This window comes from Haplochromis burtoni, unplaced genomic scaffold (genome assembly GCF_018398535.1).
Source record: "Haplochromis burtoni strain Fernald_Lab_line unplaced genomic scaffold, NCSU_Asbu1 Contig_10, whole genome shotgun sequence".
Classification (NCBI taxonomy): domain Eukaryota; kingdom Metazoa; phylum Chordata; class Actinopteri; order Cichliformes; family Cichlidae; genus Haplochromis; species Haplochromis burtoni.
The window spans coordinates 4,732,618-4,746,435 of record NW_024582371.1 but is presented as its reverse complement, the minus strand read 5'-3'; the positions used below and the strand labels follow the sequence as shown (position 1 = coordinate 4,746,435).

General features: G+C 36.2%; 1 protein-coding gene across 4 annotated transcripts; it reads left to right on the top strand.

The window, feature by feature from the left end:
- Positions 1 to 215: 215 nt before the first annotated feature.
- Positions 216 to 11,460, top strand: LOC102290479 (T-cell surface antigen CD2). Of its 4 annotated transcripts, none has more exons than XM_014333260.2 (6): positions 216 to 336; positions 1,180 to 1,470; positions 1,786 to 2,043; positions 2,128 to 2,253; positions 2,382 to 2,495; positions 2,713 to 4,378. In XM_014333260.2, the coding sequence occupies exons 1-6, from the start codon at positions 288 to 290 to the stop codon at positions 2,913 to 2,915; spliced, it is 1,041 nt and encodes a 346-aa protein (XP_014188746.1). In that variant the 5' UTR covers positions 216 to 287; the 3' UTR covers positions 2,916 to 4,378. The 4 variants fall into 4 exon arrangements, with proteins under 4 accessions (XP_014188746.1, XP_014188745.1, XP_014188744.1 ...); XM_014333259.2 differs by having other exon boundaries at positions 1,180 to 1,500; positions 2,737 to 4,378; XM_014333258.2 differs by having other exon boundaries at positions 1,180 to 1,500.
- The last annotated feature ends 2,358 nt before the right edge of the window (positions 11,461 to 13,818 follow it).

The window sequence follows — 13,818 nt, the reverse complement described above, 5'->3', positions numbered from 1 at the left end:
ATGAGATATAAACATGAATGCTGTTAAACTGCACTAAACTAAACTTTATTAGTCTACTGCCATCATGGGAAGGACAGTGTTATTTTGTTACAGATGTTGAAAATAGTCCAATGACAGTATGAGTAATGATAAAAAAAAGTCTGTGGAAGCTGTGTGAGGTTCCTTTTATTTCTGCTAAGTAATGAAGATGTTAGTTTTGCTTCTGTTTTTAATGTGATGAGCTTTTAAAAAGAGGCTGATCAGGAGCCATTTCTGACTATTAACTGCTGTCTGCACGTCATCAAACAATGAAAGCAGTGGTTGGATTTATGGTGATTCTACTGGGGGTGTCTCATGGTAAGCTGTTCTGGGTTTTTCATGTGGCATTTTATTAAAAATGATAACTATATTATTAGTTGTCATTTTTTCTTGATTTTCTTGATCACCAATGTGTTTTGAAGCAATACAATTTTTTAAAAATCAGTACATAAAGTTGGACATTGTCCTTAGGGGCGTTAAAGGAACTGTACTAATACTCGAAAAAAAATGCTCTTGCATTTCTTTTCTTTTTTTCTTTTTTGGCTACATATTTAATTTGTGAACATTTGAGCAGAGCTTTAGTTTGTTTTTTATCCAGTGACTCTGGAAAAAAAGGAGAGTAGCAACTTTGCTCACTATAATGGTCTTCCACAGACATGACTTCAGTGTTGTTGTTTTAAGTGCCAACACATTGTACAGTGGAGCATCTGTTTAACTGTTTTTCTTAGTTATTCACCTAATAACTAACATTTCTAACAGTAATGTTAAAAACATTACTGTGTTAACTTTGTGAGTATATTATCGATTAAATGTGTGCTCTTGAGGCTCTATTACCTGCACCTACTCAGAGTGAAATAATCAGAGCTTATGTACTCATGGCAGTAGTGTTATTAAAAATAACTTGATACATTTCATAATTTTATACACAGCTAATCAAAACACTGGATTATCCAAAAATAACAATTTTGTATTAAGTAAGTACATGGTAATAAAAAACATTTTAATAGGTAAAAGTCTACACACAAATTAATTTGGGTTTGCTGAAAATATTAATTTATTATATTATTATTATATTATTATATTAATTAATTTTATTGTGATTTATTTGGCAGAAACTAAAGAATCACTTTCTTTTTCTTTTTAATGTTTCAAACTTTGCAGGTGTGGAAACTCACTGTGATGGCAGACAGGATGGAGCTCAGTGTTATGGAGCTTTGGGAGGAACTGTGGACATCCAGCTTATGGACAGCACCTCAGAAATATCTAGATACCAACTGTTAAAGAATTCATTAAAAATACTAGATGTGAGAGAGAAAATGATTCTCTCTAATACCATAGTACATAGATCTGTCTTTTTTCCTAGTAATGGAACATTTAGGATCACTAACCTGAGCAGGACAGACAGTGGTGATTATACCCTTCAAACCTTTGATTCAGATGGAAAATCATCAGGTGTGCAGATTTTGCAGTTGTTTTTTCAAGGTAAATGTTGTGATAATAAGTGATTAATAGATGCAAATTATACATTGTTTTTGTAATCTATATATCTCACAACATTTCTGATACATATAGTTTGTGCATTCCCTGTTCTCTATTGGGAGAGTATAAGTAATGACCTGCAAACTTTACAGTTGTTTATTCAAGATATTTTTTCACCTATTGGGAAATAACAGCAACCAATTTAACATTGTTTTGGTAATCTATATATCATCATTATCTCCACAGATTCTGATGTAAAATCTAAATTCATCTGTGTGTTTCTCTCAGCTCCTGTGTCCTCTGTCCTGTTGGTCTCTGAGTGTCTGTCCCAGGGAGAGAGGAGGGTGTCCTGTTCCTCTGAGGGAGGGGACAGTCCTCAGTACAGCTGGACTCTGGATGGACGCACACTGACAGATGCTGAGATCCTTTCTGGAAATATGAAGACTAACGTCATCACTCTGAAGCAGCACGTCTCAGGACATCTGGCCTGCTCTGTCAAAAACCTCGTTAGTAAAGTCTCCAAAGAACAGAGGCTATCTACCTGTGGTGAGTGAAAAAGGTGATAATTACAACTTTGACAATTATATTACTTTTAAATTTGTGAGAAATTGTCTTTTTTTTTGCTCATAGGCTTCATTTTCATCAACTGCACTTCAGTCAATGGGACACAAGTATCAGGGTGGGTGTATGAAGCCAATAACATCCTGTGCATTGAACCAACAACTGAACCTTCCACAACCCCACAAACTGCAGTAGGTAAGAGGAATGACCCATGGTACAGGGGAAACTGAAAAAACAGCTAGACCCATTGATGTCATTTTCTCCTTTCTTCATTTCACGTTTATTGACTTAATCGTGCGTTTTTTTTATGTCTTCTTTCTAAGAAATAGGACATTTGCCACTGATCAGTGGTGTTCTCTCAACACTTATAATTTTCTTAGTTGTAGTTGTAGCAGCAGTCTGTGCTCAACGGAAAAAGCAAAACAGCAAAACAAAAGGTACAAAACTTATTTTCCCTTACTTTTGTCAAATTGCTTTTTTTTGTTTTTATAAATATACTATATCTCTGTTATATGTCACTTAAATATTGTTAAGCAGCCACAGTTAACTGTAAAATGAAAAGAACTCAACAGCTTAACAAAATCCACCATAAAGTTTGAAGCTTTCATACAAAGTGCAACTATTCCGTTAATTATTTGTTGATTATTTTTAAAGCGACCCCTTCTTCCTACTCTGCAGAGGAAGAAAATGATCAGGAAGAAATCTTTGCTGATCTCAGGGTCGTGAAACAGCAGGCGAAACAACTGGAGAAAAGAGCGGAGCTAGAGTTCTGCCGAGTCAAGTGCTCAAAGCGTCCTCGACAGACTGAACCAACAATAGATGATTGTTTGTATGTTAACGTCCATAAATTCAGGTGATTTAAGTGTTCAGTGCTTCTACACAGACTGCATCACTAAAGATCCATGGAGAGAAGAGCTGATGTTAAAATGCCTGAAGGTCTTTTATTTAATGTGATTTCCCACCAGAAAAATGTAAAAAAGCTAATACTGACTGATTTATTTTAGTTTCATCTGCATTATACCAGAGGACTACACATGTATTCTTTTATGATCTCTTGATTTAAAGATAGTGTCTTATATAAACCCTGCGAGTGTTTTCTGCTTTTGTATTCTGCAGACGCTCTGATAGAACATGTTTATTTAGGAGTTTTTCTTTTTTCATGTGAACTTGACAAGTTTTTGACTTGGTAGAAGTTGCACCAGATGATCCAAAATGGATATTTATTCAATATCTATTTAAATAAAGTAAATGGATATAAGTTTATACAAATTTCAGTGCAGCAAAACCTTTAGACAGTGATTAAACATCCAGATATCAACATTTTACCTTTGGTCAATACATTTCCTCACAGATGTCTTACAAGAGACACTGGTATTCAGATGACATTCTCAAGGGAAAGGTGTGTGAGTCACCATCTTTGTATTTGCTGCCATTTGGAGAATCACTTGAAAGAGGCTGTGAGGTTTGCTATATGGCAAAGCAGGACTCAAACGGACTTAATGGACAATTAATTTATTTAGAAGCTTCAAAATGTGCAACCAACAATCCCAAAACTCAATACACAGCCTCAATGATCCAAATTCCAAGATGCCAATGATTCTCTTCAACAGGCTGCTCTCCACAGGTTTCTTTGCACAAGAGGGGAGGTGGTAAGTTTCTTCACAAGATAACAAGAAGCACAACAAACCAGCACAAGACCCAGAGTTACACTAACTGAAGTTCCTCAATGATCCAGCAAAAACTGAATAGCTCAGGTAGTGACTCTTGAGAAGCTTTAATAAGGAGACCCGATGATATTTCTTGAGGTGGTCTTTGGACTATATAAATAAAACAAAAACCTATTGAAACAAATTATGATAGTACAAAAAAAAAAGGGGGGGGGGGAGGTGTAACTGTTCAACAAATCAGTCTGAAGCAGTATTCTTATTTTTCACCATGAAATGGTGCTATTATTCAGCATTCTTTTAATGTATTAATTGTTTTAGTGGCTTATCTGACTTTATTGTAAAGAAGAGGTCTTCAAGATTTGTACTATTAAAACGTTAAAGCTTTAAAGATTAACTGTAACTATTTTAATTATATTTTTGTATATATTCTCAAACAAACCCAGTTTTTAAATATGAAAGCAGTCATTTTAGTGAACAGTGTTTGTAAATAGTTATTGGTCAACATACGGAGTGGCTAGCCAGGACCCTTACTGGATAAGGACCCCTCATGGTAAAAACAAAGCCCTGGAATGTCTGCAGCCTGTCCACAGCTCGAGCTGTTGTACTCTGTATAATTGTGTACAGTATGTGACAAATAAAGGTTGTTTGTTGTTGTTTTGTTTCTTATTCTTACACTGTAAGGTCAACAAGCGGACTCTGTTGCCCCATCTACACACACACACACACACACACACACACACACACACACACACACACACACACACACACTCCCCAGATACACAGGCTACCTTATTTAACCATCCCCTTCTGCGAAACGACTTTTAGATTTTATGCTATTTATGCCTTTTTTTTGCTGCTCTTTTTTAAACGTATTCTTTTAAACTGTATTGCACTGTAGAGGCTAGTGAATAACAGTATTTCGTTTCAGGCTGGGTAACACCATACGAAATGACAATAAACTTCTTGAGTCTATTATCCCCTCATCAATAAAATCTAACACCAAGGTTTTTGCACTTCATTGTCTGAGGCGGTTCACTAACAGGACACACTGCAGTCTGTTCAAAGAAGCATACACTGACCTGAAGCTTGAAAGCCGCTGTCTGGATCAACAGAAGCTGAACAATGTGCAGACATGGAAGCTGTTGGATTGTTTTTAAATACTTTTTTCTACACTTCAAAATAGAATTAACTGTTTTACAGCTATGGGATCCAGTAAAGTCAGTGAAAAGGTTTGACTTTATTCTTATGGATGAAGAATCTCAAACACAGAAAAGAGGCAAAATTCTGCAATAGATCTGCTAAATATAATTACAATTACAGAACTGCTAAAACATTTTTAAATGATACTGTTTGGTTTCTTGATATAATAATATCAAATTATGAGATCAATTTCATATGGATATGCACTTAAAGTAAATACAGTTATTGCAAAAGAACTGTTTAAATAATATATAACTAATTTAAATCAGTTTAATTAGCTCCATAACTGTTTTATTAATAATCAAATATGATGGAAGATGTACCATTTTTACAATTTTTATTTATTAAATCTATTTAGATTTTGGAAAAGCATTCAGCGATCTAAAATGTAAATGTAATTTAAATGCAGTTTTGAGACACTACCTGTCACGGCTGCGGCAGCAGTCGTGTGGTGTTTGTGTGAAAGGACACAAAATGCAGACACTTGAAGTGATGAGAGGGAGCTTTATTGTAGAAAGTGAAAATAACAAAGGCGAGAACAGAACTAAACATAAACCTAAACTGGGAAAACTAGTAACAAACAAAACCCGAAACCATAACTCACAGAACAACACGCAGGAAAAAACATAAGGAGGTTACATGGGGGATGAGGACCAGAGAATGAAGAGCAGAGAGACACAGATATTCACCAAGCTACACTGATGGAGAGACAACAAGAAAATGCAAACAGACACTATATATACACAGGCAGGAGCGTGAGGGAACGAGGCACAGGTTCAATGCAATTCAATTCAATTTTCGGATCCAGAGGCTGAGTCGGAGGTCTCAGTTTGCTCTGTATTCTCAGAGGTGCGCTTTTCAGCTCCCACTATGGTCTCACACGAACTTGTGCAGCACGGCTCTGGGCCAGCTGGAGGCTCAGACAAACCCAGCCAGCAGTTTTTATTGTCAGCTGGGGGTTTACAGTGAAATTTGGATCTTCCTTCATTTGCTCCTCGCTCCAAGCTGACTGTGACAAGTCTAGTTTTGCTATGAGAAAGGAGCAGAATATCACCAAAAACAATCATGGAGGCTGTGCATGGTAAAAGTTGCATGTACACTTGTGGTTTGTATGTTGCAACTTATTTTTGCTTCACTTCCTTCTGTGCAAAATAACTTGTATGGTGAAACTAACTAACATGTAACCTCAACATACATAACTTCAGAAAACATTTTAAAACCAGTGAACAACAGAACAATCATTGATGGCTATGAATGTGTTTTGAGGTTTGAAGTATTTAAACTTGAATATAAATTGGAATTTGTATCATGTCTTTGATAAACTGGTTTCAAAATACATTTTAACCTCTTACCTTTTTTATTTTAAGTTTATTCAGTAATTACATTTATTTTAGCTGTAAATATTACAGTGTCAGTGAAACGGCATGATTAGCTAAACAAGATAATTACATATTTCGTTTGGAAGCATTAGTATGTCTAATCTGAAAGAAAACGTCTCTCTTTTCTCTCTCTTTAACTCTTTTCTAATCACTTCCTGTCTTTCTGAGTTCACACATTCTTATCTGAAACTGATCACTAATGACAGCTGCGTTCAGTAGTTAATACTGAAATACTGTGAAAGAAGTCCCATCCTAACAGATATAAATTGACATGTTTTGATTTGAAGCTGATCACTAACAGGAAACATGGGCAGCGTAAGTTGTGCCTTTTTGCATCTCAGTAAAATAGAGTATTTTATCTGTGGGTTGCCAGAACGTGGAAGCTCCTATAGAAGACTGTCATACTGTCATGCTCATAATCATCAGTAGTGTAGTCCTATTTTAAATAATTAATTATTGACCATGTTAATTCAGGTTCTTCTTTGTGGAAAAAAATAATGATGATGGAGAAAAACAGCTATTATTGAGAATGCATCAAGACAATACATTAATAATGAGTAATAGTGTTACTTTTCAGAACTTTTTGCATTGATGTTACGGCCCTGGGCCTTGGAGGAAGTGAGACTACCCTATGTTTATGCAAACCCAAAAGTGCTAGGACTCGTGGATGACTGGCTGCTGGGAGTCCTGTGCCAGCCTTCTTTTATGCAGATCCAAGTGTGTCAGCCCACGCAGACGATTGGCTGCCTGGAGATCCCATGACACTCCAGGACCAATTGACTGGCTGATTGTCTGCACCTGGGAGTATAAAAAGGCTGAAGCTTCTTCATTCTTTGGGCTGGGCTGCTGGGAACATAGAGTGGCCTCCTTGGCTGCCTAGCATTTGAACTCCCTAATCCCTAAATTGAAAATGTGCATTTTTAAATGTTTTAAAAGTGTTTTTCTTTTTCTTCATTGATGTGTGTATCACCAAAATGTGGACTTAAAATGGAATATAAATGGGGCTGCTCTTGAATTGCATTAAACTGCATGATATTGTGGTGGAAACTGAGTGATGGGCAGCATAGTGTTAGTTTGTTACAGACTAAAAATAGTTCAGTGACAGTGTGAGTAATAAGAAAAAAAATTCTGCAAAGTAATGAACATGCTAGTTGTACTTCCTTTTTCACATTTCCACACACAGAGTGAGAACAGTCTTTCTGTTGGTTCTTCAAGTATGTTGGTTTTGCTTCCGTTTCTAATGTGAGAGGCTTTTTAAAAGAAGCTGATCAGTAGCAGGAGCCAATTCTGACTATTAACTGCTGGACATATGTGCATGCATTTAATAAAGACACACATTGAACAGTGAGGAGATATGAAAGCTGTGCTGGGATTGATGGTGATTCTACTGGGAGTGTCTCATGGTGAGATATTCTTTTTACATGTGGCACTCAACATTTAATACTTTTTTATCCTGTAGAAAATATCTGACATCATCCTCAGAGATGTTAAAGCAGCACAAATACTTACACAAAGTTACAATATCTGTTTTTTTAATCTTATTAAATTAATGTAAGAATCTATTGGCTATATCTGCAGTACATGACCATTTGAGCAGAGTTTTAGCTCCTTTTTTGGTCTTTTTACCGGTTTTAGTAACAGTGGTAAATTCTTAGCTCACTATACACCTTGGCAGCCTTGTTGCAGTGTGTTTAAGTGAGTTTTGGCTTTTTAAAGGACTTTATTCTTTCCATCCTTATCAAAGACATCATTTGATGGACTGCCTGATTTTGAAGACTCTGTCTCAACTTACTGATTGGATGTTACTAGAAATCTAGATCTTAGGTTACTTATGCCATGCCGTGACTACTGATATGCTGAAGAATGTATCGGTTGCATTACTTTTTCATTTATAAAGCCACCTTCAGAAATGAACATCTCTGTCCTGTTTGTGTACGGGTTCTTTTCTCTGAAATATGTCTTCCTGTTTTCTTTTTGACAAACACCCATTTCTTTTCTTTTTTTCACATGAAAATACTTTAGTTTTTGCATTTGTCTAAAATGTGGAGAATGTGTCAACCTGTATTTCTTAATTATTGATATATTGGTAAAGGTTGGACGCATTTGTGTGTGATAACTTTGGGATTATGGATGCAGCATTTTGTTCTTGAGCCTCTATTATCTACAATTTGCATAACTGCTACCTACTCTGAGTAAAATATTAAGAGCTGACAGATTTATAGCAGTAGTACTACCATAAATAATTTGATACCATTCAATCAAAACACTGGGTTATCCAAAATATATTTTGATATTGGGTAAAAACATGGTAATACAAAAATACTTTTTAGTAAATGAAAGTCCTCACATCAGTAAATTTTGGTTTGCTGATAATGTAAATTCAGTTTTTGTTGTAATTTATTTGGTAGAAACTAAAAAATCACAAATGTTTTTCTTTTTTATGTTTCAAAATTTGCAGGTGTGGAAACTTACTGTGATGGCAGACAGGATGGAGCTCAGTGTTATGGAGCTTTGAGAGGAACTGTGGACATCCAGCTGATGGACAGCACCGCAGAAATACCTAGATACCAACTGTTTAAGAATTCATTAAGAATACTATATGTGAGAAATAATAAGGTTTCTAATACCATAGTACATAGATCTAGCTTTTTTCCCAGTAATGGAACATTTAGGATCAATAACCTGAGCAGGAATGACAGTGGTGATTATACCCTTATAACCTTTGATTCAGATGGAAAATCATCAGGCGAGCAGACTTTACAGCTGTTCATTCAAGGTAAATGTTGGGAAATGCAGACTTTAATTGATGTAAATGCAGTATTGTTTTGGTAATCTTTATAACATACAGCACAGAATTTCACATACGTACACTTTGTGCATCCCCTGTTTTGAATTAGCAAACCATAAATAATGATAATCTACATGATGCACACTACATTCACTAAAGTATTGGGCCACATCTCTTAATCTTTGAATTCTGATGTTTTTAGTTCCATTGGCACAGATGTATGAAACTAAGCAGCTAGCCATGCAGTCTGCCTCTACAAATATTTGTGTTCTAAAGAGTTCACTGAAATTGTGTATGTTACTGTAACAGGATGCTACCTTTGCAGCAAATAATTTTGAGATATTTCTTCCCTCCTATATTCCATAACGCACTGATAGTGTTGCAAAGTAGTAGATTTTAGGAACTATGGAAAATCAGCTACCAAGTTACAGACCATGTAAAGTTACATAGAAGGAAGCACAGTGCATGAAAGTGCATCTTGTTATAGTACCAAAAGTCATCTGTGTGTGTTTCTCTCAGCTCCTGTGTCCTCTGTCCTGCTGGTCTCTGAGTGTCTGTCCCAGGGAGAGATGAGGGTGTCCTGCTTGTCTGAGGGAGGGGACAGTCCTCAGTATAGCTGGGCTCTGGATGGACGCACACTGACAGATGCTGAGCTCCTTTCTGGAAATAATAAGAGTAACAACATTATTCTGAAACAGCACATCTCAGGATGTCTGGTCTGCTCAGTCAGGAACAACGTCAGTGATGTCTCAGAAGAACAGAAGACCTGTCGTGAGTGACAACATTTTGAATAAAAGTCGATAATAACGACTAATTCACTTCTAACATCTTTCTCAAATTATTTGCTTTTTTCTGCCAGGTTTCATTAACTGCACCTCAATTAATGGGACAGAGATATTAGGGTGGGTGCCTGTGAACAGTAACAGCCTGTGTATTGAACCAACAACAGAACCTACACCAGTCACACCAACTGCAGTGGGTAAGGAGACTAACATAGTGTCAAATAAGCCTCTTTAATCAAACTGCCATCAGTGATGACACATGGTATGTAAACAGTGTTGTGCAAGTTACTTTGAAAGAGTAATTAATTATAGTTACTAGTTACTTCTTCAAAAAAGTAACTGAGTTAGTAACTGAGCATAATTGGCCATTTTTGACTACTTTTGATTTTACCTCAAAATTTCACCTTTAAAAACGATTTACTTTGCCTTGTTTGGTATCATCCTTTTCAGCACAACCTCACGTGTCTGAATTTACAGTTATGTTTTCATTTTGACATACTGTATTAACACAATTGATCTAAAATCAGAAAAACATGAAATCAGAGTAGAAAAAGTTAGATTTTTTACTGTAACAACCACAAACATGTTTAATGAATCATATTTTATAACTTTAAATGCAAATATAAATTGTCGATTTTAAAATCATATGCACAAGTTTTGCAAACAACAAAGTTATTTGCAGCCATTTACCTTTTACCTTGATTTTTTAAATAACCATTTCAAACTATTTACAGAACAATCAGCTGTTCTGCATTCAATAAGATGCCACACAAATTATTCGTGCCACTCCAAAACAATAATTTCTGTCCACTATAAAGGAGAACATCACAGCCTGATACCTGCAGCAGCAGGTGTATCACTCTTCCTGTTTTCATTCAGCAGTCGCCTCATTGTTCTGACACACAACACAAAACCATCCACAACACTACACACTAACTACACAAGACAACACATCAACTACACACTCCAAACACGCTAAACGTCACAAATCTCTCACATCTCAAAACTTGCTCTGTCTTTTTCTGCTGTCTCTCTCTCTCTCGCCGTCACTGCTAAAACGTCCCCCTCTTCTTAAACAACCAAATGTCATGTTGCCATATCATTTTTGATTGGTCGACATGGCGCATTTTTCCACCAACAGGAACAGGCTGTTTTTTGTTTTGTTTTTGTATTTTTTGCTCATAAGCAGAGAGTGCTTCCTAGCGCTGTCCTTAGACAGTAAACGTGAAAGTTAAACTATTGAGGAAAAAACGCTGCATATATTGTTTATCATTACTCTGGTTTTACGTGGCCTATCAACACAATTTAAAAACTGGTATTTATCACCTTGTTGCTTTGTCATCTTGAAGTGGTCATGGGAGTGGCTTACCACGACTACTTTATTCTTCTTTAGCCAAAAAACAGCACTCATGCGATTGTTTTGCCCCCCTGAGCTCCAGGTGCTGTGCTGAAAAGTGATCGTCGGGCAGAAAGTGATTGCTGTCTGTGGGAGCGCGCGCAGCTGCTTAAAGCTGTAGCGTCCAGGTTACTTACGTAGTCAGCTACTTCCGTGCAACCGATATAAGATGCGGTAAGCTGAACACAGCTTCAACCGTCTGTTTGTTGAAAAATAGTAACGGACCGCATTTTCTTGTTAGTAACTGTAACGGCGTTGTAACGATAGGAATAGTAATTAGTTAGTTTACTCGTTACTGAAAAAAGTAACGTTGTTAGTAACGCCGTTATTCCCATCATTGTATATAAATGAGTAAAAATGAACTCTGATAAAGGGGATGCATTCATGTATTTTCCCCCTTTCTATAAACTATGGTACATGAGTGAAAACTCTACTGTGACTCTTCTTTCACAGCTCTAACTTGTCATCAATTGAATGATCTGTTTTTTGCTCACAGGCTTCATTAACTGCACCTCAATCAATGGGACACAGATATTAGGGTGGGTGCATGCAGACAGTAACAGCCTGTGTATTGAACCAACAACTGAACCTACACCAGTCACACTAACTGCAGTGGGTAAGGAGACTAACATAGTGTCAAATAAGCCTCTTTAATCAAACTGCCATCAGTGATGACACATGGTATATAAAGGAATAAAAATGAACTCTGATGAAGGGGATGCATTCATGTATTTTTTCCCCTTTCTATAAACTATGGTACATGAGTGAAAACTCTACTGTGACTCTTCTCTCACAGCTCTAACTTGTCATAAACATTTTTCTGTCTACACAGGTACTTCCTGGTTCATATTTGGTTTGAAAGCTGCTGTGGTAATTCTGTCATTAAGTGGGATTTGGATCTGGTTCACTTGGAAGAAAAAAACAATATTGGAAGGCCCTGCTGTCCCAGAAAAGGTGGAATCTCCAGATAACTCTGTTTTAATGATTGAAATGAGTCCTTGCTCCAACACCTAGTGTCACCTTTCACCTGCTGTACATTTGTCACATATCCGTGTAGGTGTGGAAATAAGGATTAGAGTTTATCCTTTCCTTTTCATTCATTCCACAGTTTTTTTCCACAAGATAACAAGTGTGTATAAATTTTCCATAAATAGTGGTTCTTTCTGTAATTTTATATTTAGGTCCTCTTAAATATAATCAAAGTGGGAAAAACTCTCTGTCCTTCATAGTTTTTATTTTGTGTTTACATTTCATCTGTAGTGCTGAAGGACACATTTGTGTACAGATGTTTTCGCCATTTGTTGTTTGTTGCTGCATTTTAAAATAATCAACCATGTAGCTGACAATGTGATGTTAGTGTGTGAATAAAGTGCCAAGAAAAGAGTTTATTTCTGGTAACCATGCAGGAAGGGTCAAAGAAAAGAGACCATGGAGAACACAGAAGTAAGAACTTGAAGTTAAAAGTGGATATCTTTTTCTCTTTGTGGGAGTTAAGTAAAATTAATTTATTTAGCACTTTTCACAGATAAAAATCACAAAGTGCTTCACAAAATGGTGTAGTGTCGGACAATAGAACTTAATTTTTGGGAAAATGATGCCAACAAAACTTTAACCTTGTTAAAGTGTGAGAAGAGATCAGATACAGATTTGATAACTGACAACTGGCAGAAAATCTTTTTTTTTTTTTTATATCTTATGATGGAATTAAGTAACAGATATTTTTCTGTTATCCATTGCATATTCAGCTTCATAAGAACATGCGCTAAAAATCCTGCCTGTGGACTCTGCTGCAGCCACTCTGCTACCCCTGTTGTTGCTGCATTGCTCCTCCTGTAAGCTAAGAACAGGAAACTGAAGACACAGACTGGAAGGGCTCATTAAAATACTGAAGATCTGGTGACTGTTAAGGCTGTCACCAGATCTCAGTTTCTCCACCACTATGTTTGGGATGTGGTGGATTGAGAAATTCATATCTTTGCAAATTTTTTTAAAAGCAATATTGTCGATTTGCAGGCCCAGTTCGCCTATACAGAATGTCTGGTTCGGCTCTTTGTTTAAAATGTTTTAATCTCTGATCCTGTGAGGCTTATTATTCTGATCTTATGGAGTAGCTATTCTGCTGTCACTAGATGTAAAGGTGTGTTGTAGCTTGGAAGCTAGCATCACATTTGAAGAAAATGATAAAGTAGACTTTATGATTCAGTAGACAACAACAAGTGGTCTGCTTGACCCCTTCTGATGCAACAGAAAACAAGATTTTTAGGAAGATTTCCATGTTAATAGATTAGAAAGAATTATACACCAAGCATCACTGCAAGTCTTTCTATAGAGATACACACCAATTCTAATGGCCTTTGAAAGTCTGACTTTTTATTTTCATAACTTGTCATTTAAAGATATTAGTTAGTCCTATTACAGAACAAAAAATGTGTAATAAAAAATAAATATTAAGAAAATCCTCCTAATCTGCATGTATGTTGATATCACGTACTTTTACAGCAAATGGACAAATATTAGGAGTGGGACTCGATTAAAAAAAAAAAATTAA

Excerpts from the sequence above, each read along its gene's own strand:
- LOC102290479 (XM_014333258.2), top strand. The coding sequence starts at position 288 with ATGAAAGCAGTGGTTGGATTTATGGTGATTCTACTGGGGGTGTCTCAT. Across the intron at positions 1,501-1,785 it reads TTTGCAGTTGTTTTTTCAAG|CTCCTGTGTCCTCTGTCCTG; the intron begins GTAAATGTTGTG and ends TGTTTCTCTCAG. Across the intron at positions 2,044-2,127 it reads ACAGAGGCTATCTACCTGTG|GCTTCATTTTCATCAACTGC; the intron begins GTGAGTGAAAAA and ends TTTTGCTCATAG.